Source organism: Malaclemys terrapin, chromosome 2 (assembly GCF_027887155.1).
Source record: "Malaclemys terrapin pileata isolate rMalTer1 chromosome 2, rMalTer1.hap1, whole genome shotgun sequence".
NCBI classification, from domain to species: domain Eukaryota; kingdom Metazoa; phylum Chordata; order Testudines; family Emydidae; genus Malaclemys; species Malaclemys terrapin.
The window spans coordinates 175,707,494-175,729,175 of NC_071506.1; the positions used below are offsets into that span (position 1 = coordinate 175,707,494).

Here is a 21,682-nt window from a genome sequence, read left to right on the forward strand (position 1 = left end):
GTTGCATCTTAAGCCTTTTGATGGATTATTTGGTTTTATAGTCTGTTTCAAAACAATATTTAATATTGAACTAAAAAATTCAAAAGGAGAAGGAGCTAGACTGCTTAGGGATTTGGTGTAGCATTTTGTTCTGTCCTTTTCACTGAACTTTAGCACAAGTCACAAAAACTTTTCCTGTATGTCCCGTTAACATACCTCTTGGAGGAGGGAAGGTCTACATAGGATTGTGACTTTGTTACAGCATACTTTAATCTCTTGCTTTTGTTTCCAGTACTGCTCTTTTACTGAAAAAAAGATCGAATGGGGCTTAACTTATTCACAGCTTTTTTGGTTTAGATTTCAGAAGCAATAGTGGCAGAAGAGGATGAGGAGGGACGTTTGGATCGTCAGATTGGAGAAATTGATGAGCAGATGTAAGTAGATCAGTCTTTCTCAAACTTTGCGTTCTGCTCCCCCACCACTCACCCCCCGAGAATGGGTCTATATGTGAATAGACTCTGACTGCATAATGTTTCATTTGTAACCTGCCATGGCAATTCTTTTAAATATTCACTGATCAAAGTGTTTGAATTTAAAAAACAGTTTGTTTCCTGACCATGGTTAATTTGGGCAGCAACACTAGACGGGTGTTTACTACGACAGACTGCACTGGGAGCTCTGAAAACAGTAGGTAAGGGCAGAGGCGTGCCCAATAAACTACAGGAAGAGATCAAATTTTAATTAAATCCTTTGAACAAGGTTCATTTTTTTTCTACGCTCCATCTGTGGATTCTGCATCATGTAGAACTCCGGTGAACTGACTGTATCTGATAACTAAACTCTTAAGCAGCTTTTAGTAGACTGAACAAAAAATTAGGAACATAATTTTCATATGGAGATTCCTGTCTTAATTCTTGGTGACTACCTGGGCCCTTGTTTCTCATGACATTTATTTGAAAATGTTTGCTGAATGATGTACCTTATCATGTGAACCCTCACTAGCTGCAATGTTCCATTGAAACAGTTGGACACACATTAGTCTAAGCTTCAGCAAGATCAATGAATACAACTTAGTTTGACACTTCATGGTGCTGAAAATCAGTCACTTTGCGTTTACATGTACAATTCATACAAAGCTATTGATGGAAAGCAAAGGAAAAGACGTTTTGTTTGTTTGTTGAAAACTAGCAGCCATCTTTTAGCGAAAAGGAGATGTTCACACTGAAGCAGTAGTTAACCAATGTGGCAGATTTAGCAGCTACTTAGATGGTATTAATGATCATATCAAAGTCAAGTTGCTTTTGGGACTAAAGCTACGACTTCGACAGTGATCTTGTAATTCTGGAGAGAGCTTTGACTAAGAGCTTGAAGGTGTTTAAACAGTCCCTTTTACCATCACAGTTTAAAATCTCATGATTACGTGGGACCAAATTGAGGAATTTGTAGGTAGCTGCGAAGGTTGTTGCTATTGATAATTTATTTTGTCTGAAGTAGAAGTCCATGTGGCCAGACTTTTAGCTTCATGTTATATTTAGAATAGCATATTTGAATGCAGGGAATGTTCTAATAGCCAATGAAGCTTTTTGGAAGCCGTTGTATTTTCTAGAGCAACTCTTTAAATGGAGTAGATCCTCAGTGCTGGGTGGGAGTGCCTCCTGTGAAGCACCTTAGACATTTTGTGTTCAGTTCCAAAAGCCTGTCTTTGAGTGTGTGTTCCAATGGACTTTCAAAATTGGTAAAACAACTGAGTGTTGAGAAACGGCCATTGTGGTTCACTCCTCAGCATCAATCCAAAATGGCCCGGTAAAGCTGGTGAAATACAGTTTGGGGAGTGTAAGGTCAACTGCCCTTTAAAACTAATGGTATTCTAGATCAAGTAAAGTATCACAAAGTGCAGGTATACTCTGAAAGTAACTCTCTAAACATGACGTTATGGTGTTCAATGCTTGACTCCATGATTAGGACCCAGCTTTAAGCTCTTTTCTCTGTATTGAATCTGCAGGGCTAATAGGAGTGACAAGAAGTAAAAAATGTATTGAAATCAAGTAAGCAGAATTTGGTATTTGCAAGGAACAGATCCTGTTCACTAGTAAGAGTTACCATTTTTACATAGTTATTTTTCAGAGTCGAACTGCACTTTAAAGCAAATACAAAATCTGACAGCCAAACACAAGTTCAGAGGCTTACTGTAGCACATGTTCTTTAAGATGGTGAAGTGCCAGGGCTTCAACACCTTGTCAGGCTTCCATTTAAATGTACTACTTCTGTGTGTCATAATGGATAGCAATAAAAATCCATGTGCTCCCCTTTCCACCTCAGGTGAAATAACATCTTAGACAAAAATTGAAAAGACTGGTTTGAGTTTTTTCCTTCTCTACAGAATTTGACCAAGTGGTTTCATATTGTTGATATTTTTTTAATTAAATTGTCACAGGATTGAGATTTGATCTGTTTTTGGTTTTGACATCTTTGTAAGAGAAGCTATGACCAAGTTACTCCACTTCTTCATTCTACTTCCACAGAACTACAGCCAAATGTTAAATAATCATATGGGTCTATTGTGAAAGGCTTATTTGAATTTTAATGTTTGTATGTCTTTCAGGTTTTTTTAACAGAAAGAGATGCATTCCCATTATTGTGGGAAAATCAGTTTATTTAATTGGCAAAGGCCATAAATGTTAACTAACTGTTTTTACCTTTCTACAGTGAATGTTACCGCCGTGTTGAGCTGCTGCGTAACCGCCAGGATGTAATGAAAGATAAATTTAAGGAAGCCATGAGATTAAGAGCAATCCAGGAGAAAGAGGATGAGGATATTGGTAGTGAAGATGAAGGAGAATTGCAGGATTTGCTGTCTCAAGACTGGAGAGTGAAAGGGGCTTTGTTGTAGCATTTCAGTGGCATGCTCAATATTCTGTTGATCTGTGGTATTACTTTTTATCAGAAGACATTTTTGTTAAAATATTTATTTTTAAGAAGGATTTTGCAGATCCTAATGAGGTTAACTGTAAAAAGTTTGTCCATATCTCTGTAGGTCTAAAATGGAGTATTATTTTGTGTAAAGGTTGTACATTGTAAATGTTTTACAAGTTTGAATATAACTTTCCTATTAAAATTATTATTATAATTTCCTACTAAAATTATTTTAATGAGCAAGTAATTTTATAGTCAATATAGACGTCTGGGAGTGTAACATATACTAAATCAGTGCTTTGAGTTGTCCTGTGCTGTAATTCATACCACCCAAGATGACAGTGTATAGTGTTCTTTCAGATAGGAAACTCTGCTTTATCCAGGATGTTTTAGAAGTTACTAGTAAAATGTAGTGTCGGTCGTCCAGTGTTTCACTCTTTCATATGAAAATGACCTAAGAATCCAGAAACATTGAGCAACAGATTATGGAGAAGTTGTTATACTCTGATCTCCTGCCATGCTACAGTGGGCATGCATGTTGCAGAAGATCGTGCTGGACTCAATTTGTTGTTTTCGTTAATGTAGCTACAGATTGGAACATGTGTGAAAACTCTTGAGCAGAGGGATGAAATGGGTATGCAACTTCGAGCACTGCACTGGAAGCCTAGGTGGCGTTGGAAGAATAACTTCAAAATAAACCTAATTTATTTTAGTTGTAAATATTGGAAGCTTTCAAGGAAGCCTTGGAATTCAGTTTTCTTTCTCTCAAGTGTGCAAATGGGTAAATAACTTTAAAATGTTAAGAACCAGTGAACAGGACAAAATTGAGGTAACATAAAAGGGGAGCAAGAAATGTACTGAGATTCAGTATGTACTGGCTAAATTAGAGCCAGATTCTATTTTTTAAAAATCATATGCTCTTTTAAGCTTTGCAAGCCCCCAAAGCCCTCAGATTTACTGAGCTAGCAAGAACTTCTGAAAATCTGAATGGATTTTTCAGTTTGATCCCAAGAAGTAGAGTTGTGGAAAGACAGCTTATTCTTTTTACCCCAGGTTTTGGAAAAGGTTTGTGTTTGGAAATATATTACAAGGTTGGTTTGGAAAGGAAGAAAAAAAGGAATAGTGAGAATAATCTTACCATACAATTAATTTAAGTCAGTCTGGGTACAGGTTATATCTACTGATCACCATAGTGTTTTATTAAGGGAAAAAATGTTATTGCTCACTAAAGGTAGATGTGACTTATATAGCATCTTTCACAATCAACATTCTGTGTGAGAACTGTTGCCAGATTTTCTTGACCCTACTTTACTTCTCCTACTTTACGTATTCCAGCCATGTGTTTATAATAAAGTTGTGAAAAGTAAAATTCATACAGTGCTTAACAGAACAGTAGATCACTGTGTTCTGACCACATATACTGGTCTACATGCTTGATATTTTTTGCTCAATTTTGTAATAAGTACAAAAAACAAGCACAACCAATACTTCTAAAAAAATTTCAAGTATAACTTTGCAACTAATGATCTCTGTCATTGGTAATATCCAGAAATTTGGCAAAAGTGGTTTCCAAGTGTCACTGACTTATAAATAAAAACATTCAAAAACTAGAAGAACAAATCTTGAACAGATTGGCAAGTTACTAATTTAACTGTCAAAGAATAAACATGGCAGTGTATTACTTTGAATTTCAGTATTACTGGATGCATATGGTACTGCAATGAGTGAAATAGTGAGAGTAGCTCCCCTCTTGTTTAGGAATGGAAGTTCCTGCTCAGAAAGATGGAGGCAATGGGAATATTTGTTTAATGACTGGTAGTCTTTGCTGTTTTCTGTAAAATCCAGTTTCCTTCATTTTCCATAAATTCTGGGAAGTGTCTGATGTACAATTTCCCCACTGCATACTCTTTCCCCCAACCTCCCCACTAGTCCACCAAGGAGAGCTGCACAGACTCTTAATTCTGATATTAGAGAGACAAGGTGGGTGAGATAATATCTTTAATTGAACCAACTTCTGTTTAGTGAGAGACATAAGCTTTTGAGCTTACAAGGAGCTCTTCTTCAGGTCTGGAAAACTTAGAGTGTTACAGTTAAATATAAGGTGGAATAGATTGTTTAGCATAAATAGTTAACATGCATTTCAAGGGAACATTGAAAGGTTAACTATGCTAAACAATCTGTTCCACCTTATATTTAACTGTAATACTCTGATTAAGGCCTGGTCTGCACTACAGTTAGGTTGACATGAGCTACTAAGTGTTTACTACACTAACATCAGTGGGAGCTACATTTAACTCACCCACTACATCACAGCAGCATCGATCCCTGGTAAGTGTAGATATGGCATCAATAACTGCACCTCCATGAGAGGCGTAGAGCTTAGGCCAATGTAGTTAGGTTGATGCAGTGTCAGTGTAGTCACTGCGTGGCTTACATCTACTGTTGCTGCCTTTCAGAAGCTGTGCCACAACGTTCCACAGTGACAGTTACATCGGTGCAAGGGCTCCTGGTGAGGACGTGCACCGCCAACACAAGAAGAGTAGTGTGGACATGCAAAAGTGATTTAATTACTGCAGCGGCTGTACTTCAACATAATTTAGGTTGACTTGCCTTCATTTTGTAGTGTAGACTTTCCCTAAGTTTTCCAGATCTGAAGAAGAGCTCTGCGTAGCTTAAAAGTTTGTCTCTCTCACCAACAGACGTTGTTCCAATAAAAGATATTACCTCCTCTCTGTAATATCCTGGGACTGACATGGGTACAACACTGCCTATTTCTAATATGTTAATACTTACCAGAAGTAGGTTGAAGCCAGCACACCAGTTTCTGGTTGTCTTGTATTTAGACAACCAAAAATTTTTGTATGTCCTCTTCAGTTCCCTCAATGGGGTCTAGTATGTTTCAAAGGACTGATTTGGGATTTGATTAAGGGCCAGTATTGTCATTGGTCTTAACATTCTGATCAGAGAAAGTGGAACAGACCTGGCTGATTCTAAAGACAGAGTGCATAGAGAAACATGAATGTACACTTCATTTTTATAACTGAAATTATTTTGCATGTCTAACTTTATAATTTTGTGGGCTTCAGTTTTCTTCATTTTGTGCACGTTTGAAGAATATTTATTTTTTTACTGTATGTGAGGAATTGGGAAGGGAAATTAACATTAAAAACAGTACAGCTAGCAAAGTCTCTCTCATCTTCATGATTGTTTAATTGGGGGAAGCTAGAGAGTCAGTATTTACCTTTGGAATCGGAATACTACTGCATTTTAATGCAATCTTTTAAATTGTTCTTTTAGAATAAACCTACTTTCCCATCCTTGTTAGCGGTCAGAACTAGAACAGATTAGTGCACTTAGATCAAGGATATTAACTAAACAAATTGTCATCTTTTGGGTATTATGAATGCTTGGCAAGCCTGTCCAGTGAGCCAAAGGACTGTTCTAACCGCTCTTTGTTTCTTAATGTTGTATGAATTTCTTCCTCTTTAAGTAATAGATAATGAACCAATCAATGCCATCATGCATATTGACAGACTGAAATTACTGCTGTATTTGACAGCATTGATTCCTATTGATTTTCCATTTAGGAATGAAAATTGGCCAGTATGTCTTTTTCTTGAACGGACAGTCTCTTAGGAGATCCATCATTCATAGAAACAACTGCCATACAAGACACATTCTCAAGGAAAATAATGGGACAAGAGAAGTTGTTCAGTACTTCAGAGCTTACTTAGAAAGTTTCTAGAAAAGAGGTCTATTGTGGTGATGCTAACAGTCACCTCACTGGCTCTGTCCTGTAACTGGAATGTTTATCTATGAGTGTGCCAGCAAGGCAGAAATCAAACATCCTTTTTAGCAGAGCCTTGTAACAGAAGTGGCCTTGAGGGCTGTTGGGAGAAGGTAACTCTCCCAACTTACCAAGCTGTAGAGCTGATACAATAATGAAAAGTGACTTAATGTATCTGGGAAGATAACCAGCACAGTTTACATGAGTTTGCTTTACCCGCACTGTTAGGTTACTCATAAAATGGTGCCTCTCTATTTGCTGCTACACTGTAAGTCGTACGTTTCCAGGTCATGATTATTCAAAGGGAAGAGGTGTGGCGGTTTCGAGCCTATTGCTTTCCCAACACAACTTAAGTTTAGAACTCGAGAAGGAGCTCCAGGGACTAACCCTGTCTAACCAAAATCATGTGTTTCACTTGGGCAGTGAAATATGGAATATTTCAGCTGTGTAGAGAGATGTCTGAGCTCCATTACATGTCTGAATAACATTAAAAAAGGGGGAAGCATGATATAGGTAATCATTAGTAATATTTGGATTGTGGTAATGCCTCCAGACCCAGTAAAGGATTTGGGGCCCATTGTTCTTGGCACTGTCTCTGTTTTCTTGTGTGCATTCATCAATATACATAGTCATCCCTACTCCAAAAGATCTTACAATCTAAGATTATATTGTACTAACAAAGGCCTGTTCTCTAAAGCAATACATGTAATTTTCAATCTTGTTACGTAGTCATGGGAAGTGGGAAAAGTAAAATAAAGTCTAAGTTTTTGATATGGACAAAATGAGAACACAGCCTCCGCTCAGGATGAGCCAGACGCTGCCTCGTCATATTCCCGTGTAGTTTGCCTGCATGTTCATCTTCTCAGGAACTGATAGTTGAGTTAAAACAGCAGCTTTAATGAGAGCCAGTTAGTTTACCACTACTATTAATTCTCTCCAGGCTTGATCATGTTTTCTTTCCAATTGACGCCAATCCTTTTATAATAAAGGAATATTTCCATTGGAAATACCATTGAAAACATAGTGACTTAAATCTAACAATTTAAAAAACGTGTCAAAACTAAATGATTTGACTGTTTTGATACTTTTCTCCATGGTTTTTTGGCTGAAAATAGTTGTTGAATTAGCAAATAGTTTTGGTCAACACAAAATTGTATTTTTCAGCAAATAAACTGTTAGCCTGAAATATTTTGCCTAGCTCTGCTATGGAGCAACGGGACACTTTTATTTTACCACATTGAATTCTTGTATAAAGTCTTATACATTTTCCAAAACCTACAATGTTAAAATTAACAGCTCTGTTTTAGAAACTTTGGACTTTGGTTAAACTACTATTTTCCTCAGTGAGGATGTTGGTATAAATGGAGTCAAGTATCAGAGGGGTAGCCGTGTTAGTCTGGATCTGTAAAAAGCAACAGAGAGTCCTGTGGCACCTTATAGATTAACAGACGTATTGGAGCATAAGCTTTCGTGGGTTAATACCCACTTCGTCAGACACAGGACTCTTTGTTGCTTGGTATAAATGGAGTACAGTAGCAAATAAGATTATTACTCAGGACGAGATTGAAATGCATTGGTAGACCTGTGTGGAGAAACTTTCCCAGCATCTGCATGCATTTAATTTTTCATGAATCACTTCTATATTCATTTTTCACATTCATGAAAATGGACCTCACTTACATATTGGTGCGGGAAAGACATGTGGGCATCAAAGGCATGAAATTAGCAATGGACTGACAGAGACACCACTGAAAGTCATTTGTGGGAAGAAAATCAGTGGGGATTAAAGCAATTTATGTGAAAACAATGCACATTTTTACAGAAAAGTTCTAGCCTCTGTATATAAATGGCCACTAGTGTAGGAAGGTCTTGTATGTAGTTTACATTGACAGCAAGAGAGATCCCAAAGTTACTGACAAGCCTACCTCGGACTCAGCAGATGGAAGAATTGTTGCTAGAGCCGTACCTGAAGAAAGTTAAGTAAGAATGGTACTGTACTGTGGATCTAGTTACTTCAGATTTACAAGGCATAGTTTAACTAATTTGTATCATTGATTGTATAAATAATATAGACCTCTCAAACATATTTCAGTGGACTTTTTTAAAATAAATTTTTCATCTGAAGTCTGGTGTTCATTATAGCATTGTGCTAGTAATAATATAACTAAGGAATAGATTTCTAAATTACAGTTGGAGTCAAATTTTTCACGATTAAATGAAATTTTATGCTCAGATTAACAGAGTGGGGGTTTAGGAAGGATGGCTTAAAAAAAATCAGTGTGGCTGATTTTAAGTTACTGCTTGTGCAATAAAACATGCTATTCAACTTTTAATACAAGTTCCAGTTCATTAGTTTTTAAATTAGCCTGGATTTCAAACTTCAGGCTTGTCATGTATGTATCTTGAAGGAGTAATCCTTGCTTTGTAATTTCAAAGATGCTGATGGGAGTCCCATTCAAAGTCAATTAGAGTAGAGTGCCTTGCACCCAAGGGTGCCTTTCAAACAAGACAAACTTTCAGATGTTTGGGAGTGAAAAAAGAGCAAAGCGCTATCTTCAGAATCAGGAGGACTTCTCCCATTTTCACAGGCAGGATGAGGCTGTGGGAAGCTGTCACAAACCAGTCTACATAGCAAGAGTTGGCAATTTTAACGCACAAAAAAATCCTTAATTTAAATAAGGGGTGCTGACTGAAACATACCCAAACACACAGGAACTTGGGAATCAACCTACCCACCACAAATAAAAGGCCTGTGCTGTCCATGCCCAAATTTGAACCTTGTAGTTCCAGGCATATTAGGTATTTCTAACTCAATGCTGAAACCAGTAAGCTCCTCCTTGCTTGCTGACTTACAACAAAAGCTACCAAAAAGAAGCCCTAAATTACTTTCACTGTGCTTAAGTATTGTGCCGTTCGAAACCTCAGTTTTCCACAGCTCTAACATGACTGACGATACTGACAGCTTTTGCGATTCAGTGCTGAAAAATGCTCTGTAAAAGCTAGGCATTAACACACACGGCGCTGCCCAATGAAGGATTTCTTTTAACAAGTCACTGTATGGGGTGCAGAAGCTGATGCCAACAGCATATGTGCAACATGGGTTGGTTCCATAGGACATTTAACATGCTTTGCGAACATGAAAGCATAATGAATGTTAGCAAAACAGAAAGAGGTTATTTGGCCCAGCATCGTTGCCCTTTTTGGTTTAGCTAGTGCACGAAGCTACACTGCTGCTTGACCTAATTTATGCTCTTTGTAGCTTATAACAACAATCTTTTGGTAAACTGAAGCTGCAGTATTAGTGCTGACTAGAGAGTTTTACCCACAAAAAAAAAATAAAAAAAAAAAAATCCAAATGTTGCAATGTAAATTATTCCTCTGTGTAAACGCCCCACCAATCACATCCCTAGCATAAAAGTGCATTCGCCTCATTAAAGCAGCTATCAGTGCCTCTTTTGCAAGTGTCTTGTGTTCATGGTTTTATATTGCTGAATCTGACTAGTTTGCCTTTCTCTCTGTGTGTGTGTGGGGGGGGGGGGGGGGGGGGGCGGCTCCCCTTCTCCCACATCATCCCTTGTGGTTTGCTGCCCCTCTTCCCCTCCCCCGCATTTGAATGATGTCATTGCTCCCATCACATGTTATCTGGCCTAGATTGTAAACTCTATGGGGCAGCGCTCTGGTCTTTTTCTGTTGGCAAAGCACCATACACACTGATGCTGTCTAGATAACATCCATAGGCTAATTTGTCTAGTCCCACGACAATGTTTACGCCACTGCTGAAATCAAGCGTCATGTGCCTCTTTTGGTTAGTGCAACAGCTTTCCGCTGTGCCCTCCCCAAGTCCCAGCACTCTGGACTGTGCATGCTGCCGCTCACTGTGCGTTACACATGCATAAGTGTGACCACATAACCTGTCCTTCTCAGACGTCACTAGCTTCTGATTCATTTTCAACGTCTAGCCAGAATTGCTCCTCTTGTTTTTAAAAACCTGCCATGATCAGTCCCCTGCTTTTCACCAACCCAGACTATTGCTTCTCGAGCCACACTCCCCACAGTGCCCACCACGGGTTTAGCACAGCCCTTTGCCACAGTCTCCCTGTAGTGTTCCACTTTGTCAAACCTGCTCTTGGTTTTAAGCTCGCTTGTGAAAAAACCCTTTTCGCCCTTGCTTAGGCTGCTTCATTTCTCATTCCATTCTCTCCCCCGCCTCATTCTATATGAAGCCTATAATTGTATTTGTTAAGGTGCTTGGGAAGCGTTTGTCATATAAATGAAAACTCCTGATGGCGCCTACCTAGTACCACGATGGACAGTCCTCGCCCACTCAGCAGTTGGCACTGGCGCTATGTACTTATAGTCACTAATACCAGGCTGGATGTCAGGAGAAATGTCCAATGGCACTGAAAAAACAAGACCTTAGAGGTCATGTCCAGTAAAGAAATTTCAACTCGCCTTATTTAAAGCATAACATTATTTACAGTAAGTCTTAACATAACATACATCTCATCAGGGACGTCAAAATATACCTACAGATTTGAAAGCATAGCTGGGGATAGCTCCAGGAAGGCAGCACCTTGATATCTTTTCAAGGCACTGAGGCAGAAACATGCTTCTTATGGGCCTGCCCTTGCAACGTTTACTGTTTAACCCAATTCAGTAAGAGTACTTGTCTGAGCTTGGGGTGCTGGGAGTCTTCATCTGATTTGGATATATACTGGTTCATATTACTTGCCTGCACTGCAAAACCACAGTGTCACCAAGGGTATTACGAAGTGTGAAAAGGTTGCAAATGCCTACAGGAGAGGTGGCCAGCATGCAGCCCACGAGGTTAGGCGTCACCATAGCGAGCACTGGCTATCTTTCATATAAAGGAATAGCCCATCATGGAGGCTGCAGGTGTCAGCTTGCAGCACTCCATCAGATCCAAATAGGGGCCTGGACGGGGTCAAGGATGCCATTAGTAGTTTCTATGGGCCAAGCCTCTGTATGAAAGACGAGTTTCACTACATATTTCTGATTGACTATGGCCCTTGGATTGCTGGCACATTTCCAATGCAGCCCTCGGGTGGATAAAGTTTGGCATCTCTGCCCCCCAAAGCAATGTGCAGTGTTGTAAGCAATAGAAGCATGAAACCAACAAAGGCCATTCACAATACCAGAATCAGTACCTGGCTGTGTTTGCTTTTCTCCCCTGGCTGATCGAAAATCAATCCTGGCCTTAAATGAGAAATAGGGGTGGGGAGTGGGTCTTTAAATCTCATTATTATGGACCAAATTCTGCCACCTCCAGTCCTTTTGAGTAGTAATTTACTCCACACATAGCCCTATTAAATCCACAGGGGAGTATTTGCAGAGTAAAACACTACCCAATATAATCTGTGACAGAACTTGGTCCCATGTAATCATGTTTGTAAATGCTTTAAAAAATCAGCTACCACGATTGTCTAGTGGCCTGTTTGATGTTGCTGATACTGCAGCTTATTATGCTGCTACCAAAAGAGCATCAGGGCCTTACATGTGATGATATTAACCCTTTAATCCTTAATGAAAACAAGTCATTTGTCTATGAGATTATTTTGAGAAGCCATTTCTAAACGAGACAACGGTCAACCTGGTTACCAAAGAAGGCGTTTAGAGCAACACAAAAGTTGTATGCAAAAAGCTACCATGTAGTTTTAAAGCAGGAAAAAAATTTATTTATAAAAAGTCTTATTTAATTTACTGCCAAGTCTATTGTTGAATACAGTGAGTTAGAACACTAACAGCCCATGCTTTTATACAGACTAGGCAAAGCATGAACATCAACAAAAATTAACTCTCCCAAAATTTGCTCTATGGTATGAGCCACAACAGTGTTATAGTGGAACAGTAATGAAAGCAACACAAGAGTTAGGAAGCACAGCTGCTTAAAGAGTAAAAGAAGTATTTATTTTGATGTCTCAGAATAATAAGAAAGTTAGAAATGGCAGAAATTCCTCTGTAGATTAGTCCATAGAAATCATTGTCTCATGGGGCTTTGGAAAAGTCCTGTCTGGTGGCTAATGTACTAGGGCATGATGAGATACATTACAGAGCCCCCAGGCCAGTAACTTCTGAAGACAGCCTAAAATGTAGGAACAAAAATGAGGAGAAAAAGGAAAAAAAAAGAAAAAAAAATCTTCTCACCATTAAAAAAATTACACTTGAGTACAACCAGCATAGAATAGCATTTCAATGCAGTCAAGTTTTCTCACATTTTTTTACTTCAGTTATTAAAACAGTTACAATAGTCCAGAACAATTTTACAGCAGTTTTCTAGAGCTGTTAAATATCTGAGGTACCATGACATTTGTTCCAGTTTTTCCTTCATTATATACAAACAGCCCCGCCTCCCCATTTTGATAAGTGAAAACTGTAACAACGACAGTTCTACAAATGGTTACAGTGACAAAACTTAGCGCAAAGGTACGAAGGTGGAGAAAAGCCTATAAAATACAGAAATGACAAAGAATACTGAAATAGTACTTAGCCCTATACAATAACAACACACTTTTAAATACCATGGTTTAAAAAGTATTGCATTTGCATTCTGTGTTTTTAGTTTATATTAAAATGCACTGAATACAGTTCAATTCGTTAAAGCTTTGTGTCCAAGGAGTGCAAAGTGGATGAACATGGCAGGCTAATGGGATTCTGAATTTTGAAGTTGTGAGGAAAACAATATTGCATTACTGAGCCAGTGCTATGCAACCTAAATTAAAAATAAGGTGAATGGACAAACAGAAAATGCAATTAAAAACTAGTTCCAACAGCTAGCAACCAGCTAATATATCTCCCAGCTACTTTCAGTTTGCTTGCAATTATTTTTCCTTTCATAGTAAACTTGTGTGTAATTATGTTTGCTGGCTGGCATCCAATCAACGTGACAACCTTCAAATAACATTTGATATGAAATAGCTTGTACGTGTAGTTAATTTTTAAATGCCTATTTTCTAACCATAACTTACACTGTGAAATGAGTTGCCAAGCTTTTAAACTGGAATGTATTTAGGATTTGTACAATAACCTTAGTAAACCTTAGCCAATGGATGCTGGCCAAGAAGGCCATATGACCCTGCTCCCATGAAAAAGTCAATGGGTGTTTTATTATTGACTTCAGTGGGAGGATGATCTGGGCCCTAAATTACATGGGGTATATTTTCAGCCAGGCTGATTCCTGGCTGTGGGAGTGTATCTTTGGGCCTGCAAAACAAACTGTGGGCACAAATCTGAGTACTTGGCCCTCTGATTTGTACCCATAATTAGATACTTAGAGGTGCATGTATTTGGAGTTGCACCTCCAGGTCATAAGCAGGAGCAAAATATATGGGGGCAAATTGTGCACACAAAAGGGAGCCTGCCCTCCTGAAAATGTCCTCCTTAAAGTACATTATCCTTCACTAGTATCCTAAATTAAGATGAACCATTGTGCCCTGTAAATATCCTATAGAAACAGATTGGTTAGGTGAGTACTGAGGCTTGGCTGATACATTAGTATGGCTATAAGGATGGCACATAGAAGATTTAAAAGCTTATTAAAATTACCTCATGTTACCACTTAATATTTTTCTTCCTTTAATGTTTTTTCTCTATCTTTCCATTCTGTTAAGAGTTTCTCAGTGCAGCAAGATTCATACACAAGGGCGATCCATGACTATATGCATGTATGTATTAGAAGAATATTTGGTATTCTTTTTAGCTTCATTATCTAGTAAGATGTAAGTGCTAAGCAGATTAATACAAGTCTCAATGCTTTGTGAAGTTTAGCAGAATGACCGCTGGAGGTCAGGCATGCATGGGCATTTCCTTTCAGAGACGCATGGTGCTTTCTAGCTGTGGGCCTATCAAAAGGTTCATGAAGACAAATGTCAAATTTGAAGGATACATCAACTGAGAAGTAGTCTCACAGTTGAAGGGATCCCTTCAAACGGATATAAATACTGACGTGCTAGGCAGTAATTAATAACTATTTCTAATGCCAAAGACGTTTGTCGAACAAGCTTTAGTCTTAGGTCTCATTTCCCCCCCCTTTTTGAAGGCCCCAATTCTGTCCTTGCTGACACCCATGCAACCCTACTGAAATGCATCAAGCGTAAATGAGGACAGAACGTAGCCCTGGGAAGGAGTCTTTTCCTGTACGCTGGCTAGACTGGGCAGCATTTATTAGTGTCAACACTTAAGCCTACAGCTCTCTATTATTGTTGTCAGAGCAGTGACGCCTCAGAATGAAAATCTGTCTCCATTCTAAGCCTAGTGTTGGACCCTTTATTAATAACTGTGTTAGGCTAAACATTCTAGATTATGTGGGAACCACACCCGTTACATGACAAACTTTAGCTAAGTATGATTACCCACTAGAGTTTAACAGAATCAGGGAGGCTGTTGGAACTAGTTGCTATTTTTTGGGTGGGTGTGTGCGTGCATGCGTGTTAATAGTTATGGAAAGTGGAAGACAATTTGAGGTGGCAACAGTTAACACTAGCAATTTAACAGAAAATAAAAATATGCCATATTGTTTCCTTGATAGCTATTATCTACCACAGAATCTTGGTAGAGCTTGAAAAACCTTGCATTTGTTTCTCATCCCTTCAATATGGAGCAAACTTCTGGCGGTCAGATTTCTTAACCCCACTCGTCGATGGAATTTTGGCAGTGTAAGCGGACAAACTCCCCGTGGCCCCCGCAGCGGCCGCGGCATTTAGTGCCAGGAGTGGGACAGTTTTCATGCCAAGCAGACTGGAGACAGGAACGGCATAGTGGGTGGTTGGTAAAGTTGGTAAAGGGGGAGGGGTACTGACGTTAACCGCGGAGGCAGCTGCTGCTGCCGCCAAGACAGCCATAGAGGTGGGGGTGGAGGTAGGGGTGGCAGACTGAGAGAGGTTCATGTTGAGGTCAACAGGGGTCGTGACGGAAGCAGTCTGGGTGCTGACTTTAGCCATCTCTAAGCTGCAAACGAAGAGAGGAACAGGAACAAACAGGTTGGGAGGGTCAAGCAAGGGTCAATGGGGCAGAAAGGAAGGAGGGGGAGAGCAAACACAAAAGGGCAGGGTTAGATTGGTTGACAAAAGGAACAGACAAGTAAGAGGAGGGGGGGGAGAGAGAGAAAAAAAGGGAAAAATGAGGGTCAAAGGAGGAACATGTTATGTGTTAAAGAAGAGAAATAACAAAAGGGTATTTCATGATTCGATGGTGAAAACATCACTGAGACTCGAAACGTTTGTTTTTTAAATAAATGGCTTTTTACATCAATGAAAAATAAATGCAGATAATGGCAAAAAGATGGAAAAGCAAAACTTAAAGCAAAACTTAAAATAATTATGAAGTTTACTCCCCAGCACTGATATGGTGGATTTTGCTTTTCAAAATCTAGGGTATTTTGTGGGAGGGAAGGGTGCGGGAGGTTTGGGTCAATTTTGCACTTGCTCAATTCCATGACACAAAGAGTATCCTTCATGATTGCTAGAATGAGGGGACACTGAGCAATGTTTTGTTGTTCTAATCTAAGGCATAAACTGGTTCTTGATTTACACCCAAAGCTACAATTTTCAACGTTTGTTATATTCACTGCTAGAGGCAAACGTGCATTTTTCATATAAAACCAATCTGATTAGCCAGAGTGTTCACTTAGCTTTGTACTTTACCAGACTTTGTTTTCTTTTAACTACAAAAAGAGTAAATTTAAACTAAGCCATCTAATTGTATGGAAATTGTAATAATGGAAGACTGACATACACTGCTCTTCCATGACAATGGTATTGTTTCTGAACTTGTATCAGTTATTACAATTAACATTTAAGAATTCATCAACTGACAGACAAGAAACTACATTGATACAACATGAACATTATCACAGAGACTAACAAAATACAAGGAATATCAAAACAAAGGTTGAAACCCGAACTGCTGGTCCCAAGAAGAGAAGGGCTCTTCAGAGGATATAAATACTGAGCCAATATTGACCTCGGTGGACCAACACTAAGGATGAATTTGGCCTATATATTTAGGCCTTTAAGTACTTACTTACACAATAGGCTATGAATGATAGCTCTAAATAAATTTTGTTTTAGCAGGTAAATATGTATTAGCTGCTTTTCCAAATGAAGGTATTTACCTGGTTAAATCCATATTTTGATATGTGTTTGCTATTACCTGTGTATTATTGACTGGGTAGACCATCAACTGGGTAAACATGTATTTCAGTACACACTGCTAGCTTTGAAATGCAACTGACTGGGCAATGAATACAGTCTGTCATGTAAACATAGATAAGGAGCAGAAAACCCCACTATTCTGGCTCTATTTACAAATGTATTATTAAATCCAGGCAAGTACATATTTCAGCAGGTTATTTATGTAACAGACGGCTGTGCTGTATTACACATTTTCTGAAGGTGGGCTCTAAACCAGAGAGATGGAGTCAGTATGGTCTTTCCTATGTCTCTTAGTTTGTGAATAAAAGTAGATTGTCCCCCAGCCCTCCTGGTTCACCTGTGGAGGGGAAGAACCACTTTCCTGCCCAATGCTTCTTTGGCCATGGGTAGGGAGTGGGGGAGAGGAATTCCTCCAGCCGCCTTCCTCTGTGACTCCAGAGGAAGATTTCCCTGCTCCCTTTCCCTATAAAGTTTTCTCCTCATAGTGGCTGGCACCACCCTATTCTTCTGGGCCGATTCACTGGCCAACCCTCCACGGCTTCCTCCCTATGGCCACTTCTGGGAGCAGCACTTTCCCTCTCCCACATATTCTATTTGGGAGTGGGAGCAGGAATGGCACAGACCCCCAATGACCCTCAATCCACAAAGCAGGGAGAAGGGCCTGTGGCAGAGGCCCATCTATCATCAGCCAGCAGCAGACTGGGGAACACTTCTAGCTCTGCTGCCCTGTTCATTTAAGCACTAAAGGACAGAGACATCCACATTGCATAGGATTAAGGACAAATCATATCCAGGTCTCAGTCAAGAGGAGGGGGAACTTCACCTCTAGGCCAGTTTAACAAGAATGCAAGTAGGGTCTTCCCTGAGCCCAGGGCTCCATGCAGCTTCAAGTGACTTGCAGGAATGGCTCCTGCTCACTGTTGTTGAATGGAGATGGGCAACCACCAGAAGCCCCTCCCTTTGGTCTAGGTGCTGCCCCCGGACGGCAGATGAAACCATCCCTTGAAGATGACAGAGGTGATGGTGTTTGAGGATGATACTCCCCAGAACGTCTGCTAAAGGTATGTGTGAGGGAGCTTGGGGCTTGTTTGGCTGTATGGTGGGAAGATATCAGGTTCTTCACTTCCCCTCACAAGGAAGTGGGCTCTTTGGATCTTAACCCCAATACTTTTACCAGGGAGCCAGAAGCCATCTCAGCTACATTTGTAAAGGTTTGGAGTGCATGAAACTGAAAACTTTGGTTTTCTTAACCTCTGCCTCAACAAGTCTCACCCATTCCCACTGAACAACAGTGCTTTCTCTAACCTGGTGTCAAAACTGGTCTTTGTAGAAAGACAATAATAGTGTCTTTATACAGCAAACAATGCCATCTGAAATATTAAACTATATAATTTATATTAAAAATGCCTGTTACCCGACCCTGACATTTGGAGCCAACCTCAGGGTGCCTTCTCAGGTTGGTGAGCAGGAGCAGCATGTTTTGTAAAATTATCTGTATATAATTGGATTTGATATTTACAGCTCAGTTTTACTCTGAGAGGGGTCTGTAAAAATGACATTGTGGGGATTCATTGTGTATTATCGCACAGTGACTCCACATCAAACTGGCTCAGTTGGCAAGTAACGAGATGGGATTTTTCTAGCTGCTAATGCTGAAAGTTCAGCCGGGGTGAGGGTGGAGGGCTGAAAATACCTTCTCATGTATCATCACAGGTGGCAAATATTCTGCAGGCCAAAATCATGGCCTCAGTTACATCTGTGTAACCTCATTGTCTCCAAATGATGTACTGAGCTGCACAGGCATAACTAAAGGTATAATTTGGCCTGCCTTTACCAGATCTTTATTTCTAGTGGTGGTGATGATGCATAAAATAGAAAGAATCCAACTTGGTTTTCAGAGGCCTTGTTGAGTTTGCAGTTACCAAAATCAACTGTTTACATGTAAACAGACCAAATTTAATTTGGAAGCCAATGATGCGTGACACACCTGGAACTCCATGATGCTAGTTTTACAGAGTCACTTTTCAGAGAAGAGCTTCATTTTATGAATAAATACATTGAAGGCCACATCCTGTGTTCCGTGCAATCAGTGGATTTCTTGAGTAGGTAAGGAATATAGGGGTGGGCCCTTATTAATTATCCTTGAACTAATCATATGGTTATCAAAATGGAAGTAAAAATATCTTCAAAAAGCTACTCTTCAACAAGAATAAGAAAGCTCTGTTGGCTAAAATTAATTTATAACCCAAAGAAGAAGTCACATATCATACAATTTAAACTTAAATTGTGGTTCACTTCATTTTTAGTAAGAATTTTAAGATAATAATTTGATAACAAGGATCCAATTATTACAGTGGAACCTTATTTCCCAAGTCCTGTGGTTACATGGTTCAGGCTGAAAACCAATTAAGAGACAAGAGATATACAGGAAATAAAGCATTCCTAATGCACATAACTAAGATGGGGCATATTTCAGGGGTACAAATATCAACAGTTGGCTATATCCATACAGAAACAAAAACAAGGTTAAATCTCTGTCTCTACAGACCATGCTGCCCTTAAATCTAACCTAGTTTATATATTCTCATGCACATATTCAACAAGATACTGCAACAAAATAATCTTTATTTAAAATTGTCTGATAAATGATTTTAAAGAAGACAAAACTGGCTAGAAATAGTTCAGGTACTTCAAAGAACTGGTATTCTTTTAAAACTCAGGCTACCGTCAAACCTTGAATTATGTATTGTAATTCCTAGAAGTAATGCCCCTGGAAACCAAACCAATGGGAATGACATTACAGCACTAGTCAGAGCTGATTGGTCTGCAGGGTGATGTCAGTATCAGAAGTAACGCCCTGAACAGAAAGAAAAGGTAGATCCAGGAATGATGGGAAAACTTGGTGCCCCCTGGCCTCGGTGTACATTGACTATTTTTGCATACCAGTGGATATCATGGTGAGTTTAGTACTTTGATATTGTACTCAACTCTCTCTGGTAACAATTTATTTCACATCTGCTTTTTATATTTAATAAAAAAATTATAAATAAATTTAAAAAAATTAAAAAAAGAAAGAGCACGTAGGACTCATATAAAGTTTTGGATTTACAACTCTTGAAGCTGGCTCCATTTACCCACAGAATAGGTCCCGCAGGGGCTGTGGCACTCTGTATTTCCCTCCCATGGCCTTGCAAGCTGCGTAAGCCACAGGTTGGGGACACCGCTTGCTGCACTGAAGTTATTCAATTTCCATGGCCCATTCAATCCTTGACTGCCAACTAGTTCTGCTGCTGTGTTGGCACCTAAGTTAACAGAATTCCTCTCTCCTCATTATATCTTTTAGCAAAAAATTAGTCACATAGCATAGCTTTTTAAAATGAAAAGGCCACCTTAATTACCTATGATACTTGAGAGCTTAATTTATTACACATTGTTTTAAGACTCTTCATTCACAAATGAAGTCATTTTACCTAAATACATTTTCAACATATAGTACATAATATATAATGGTTTATTGTATCTGATGGTAACAAATGCTTTCTAACTAGAAATTCAACAGGAAGAAAGTACTACTTTGTTTCTAGTTTCACAGGGTATATAGTATCCATGGAATATGATTGCTCAGCAGTTTTCTTCATTGCAAAAGTGTGTTAAAAGACCTCTTAAATGTCCCATTCCATGAAAAGAACCATTAGACAGCGATAAACAGAGCTGTGAGAGTTCACAGGCTTTTATAACTGAGTCAAAGAGAGGTTTGTTCACTAGAGTTTCTGTCTCTGGTGAGCAGCTCACTGAAACTCCATTAATAACTTGCATTATTTTATTTGCATGCTTTAGCTGTCTTGAAGATCTTAAATTGTTATCTTCTGCAATCCAGGCGCATGCCATACGGTGTTTGTGCAACTAAAAGTGAAGGGGTCTATTCTCGTCTCGATGTGTGGGGAATCCCTGAACACCAAGAGAAGAACATATCCTTAAGGGTTAAAGGAGGGAACACATTTTTACTTGATTACAGGGCTTACGGAAGTGACTTATATTTGCTATAAAGAATGTAAAGCACACGAGCTGTATGTTGTCTTTGGATCCTTGGAACGGCTAGTGTTGAAGCTTTGTGGTGCCACAGAACAGTACATTTATCCCTGGCAAGCTAGTTTCAAGTAATGCAAAGGTAATATTTTGTTTGCCATAATGGAAGGCAAATCTCCTTTCCCTTCATTCATGGAATCTACATGCTTTTCTAGTGTTGGTCAAATTATATTGGTGGAGAGGTGATTTGGCTGGTTAGATTTGCTAGGACTACAATCCACAACATACACAAGCTTATACTATTTTACACACTTTATATTACTTTAAAAGTATCTTTAAGCAAGTAGCTTCATTTGCGAGATGGCACAGTGTTTTTTAAAAATGGTGTAATGTATAGATACTAATCTTCCTCTCTAGTGCCTTGGTACAGAACATTCAAGTAGATTTATGACAGAGCGTTACATTCACTGCTCTTTCTCAAAGGGCTAAGAGTGCTACTTGCATATCAACTTTAATCTTTTCCTAAATAATCAAATCCAAATAGTGAGAGCAGGGCCGGCTCCAGGCACCAGCTTAACAAGCAGGTGCTTGGGGCGGCCAAGGGAGAGGGGCGGCACTTGCGGCAATTCGGGGGCGACAGGTCCCTCACTCCCTCTAGGAGCAAAGGACCTGCCGCTGAACTGCCGCCATAGATCGCGGCTTCTTTTTTTTTGCTTGGGGTGGTAGAAATGCTGGCGCCGGCCCTGAGTGAGAAGCATAAGCAGTCTCAAAGGGCTCACTAAACAACCAGTGTTTTCATTAACTCTGG

General features: G+C 39.3%; 2 protein-coding genes across 9 annotated transcripts in view; one reads left to right on the forward strand and one right to left on the reverse strand.

Annotated features, from left to right (window-relative positions):
* Window positions 1–9,059, forward strand: part of ZNF830 (zinc finger protein 830) — a 29,986-nt gene extending 20,927 nt beyond the window's left edge. Inside the window, exons 9-10 of the mRNA XM_054018744.1 lie at window positions 337–413; window positions 2,686–9,059. Coding sequence (XP_053874719.1) covers window positions 337–413; window positions 2,686–2,869 — 261 coding nt within the window. The 3' untranslated portion in view covers window positions 2,870–9,059. The remainder of the gene's footprint in view (window positions 1–336; window positions 414–2,685) is intronic.
* The window catches only part of LOC128831885 (poly(rC)-binding protein 3-like), a 757,719-nt gene that overhangs the window by 1,002 nt on the left and 735,035 nt on the right, over window positions 1–21,682 (reverse strand). For 4 of the 8 annotated variants that reach the window (XM_054018738.1, XM_054018739.1, XM_054018736.1 and 1 more), the window contains one exon: window positions 12,586–15,643. The exons of 1 other annotated variant lie outside the window; for it this stretch is intronic. In XM_054018738.1, coding sequence (XP_053874713.1) covers window positions 15,286–15,643 — 358 coding nt within the window. In that variant the 3' untranslated portion in view covers window positions 12,586–15,285. Of the gene's footprint in view, window positions 1–12,585; window positions 15,644–19,143; window positions 20,797–21,682 lie in introns of those variants that run through there. 3 more of the 8 variants (XM_054018742.1, XM_054018743.1, XM_054018740.1) reach the window with 2 other exon arrangements.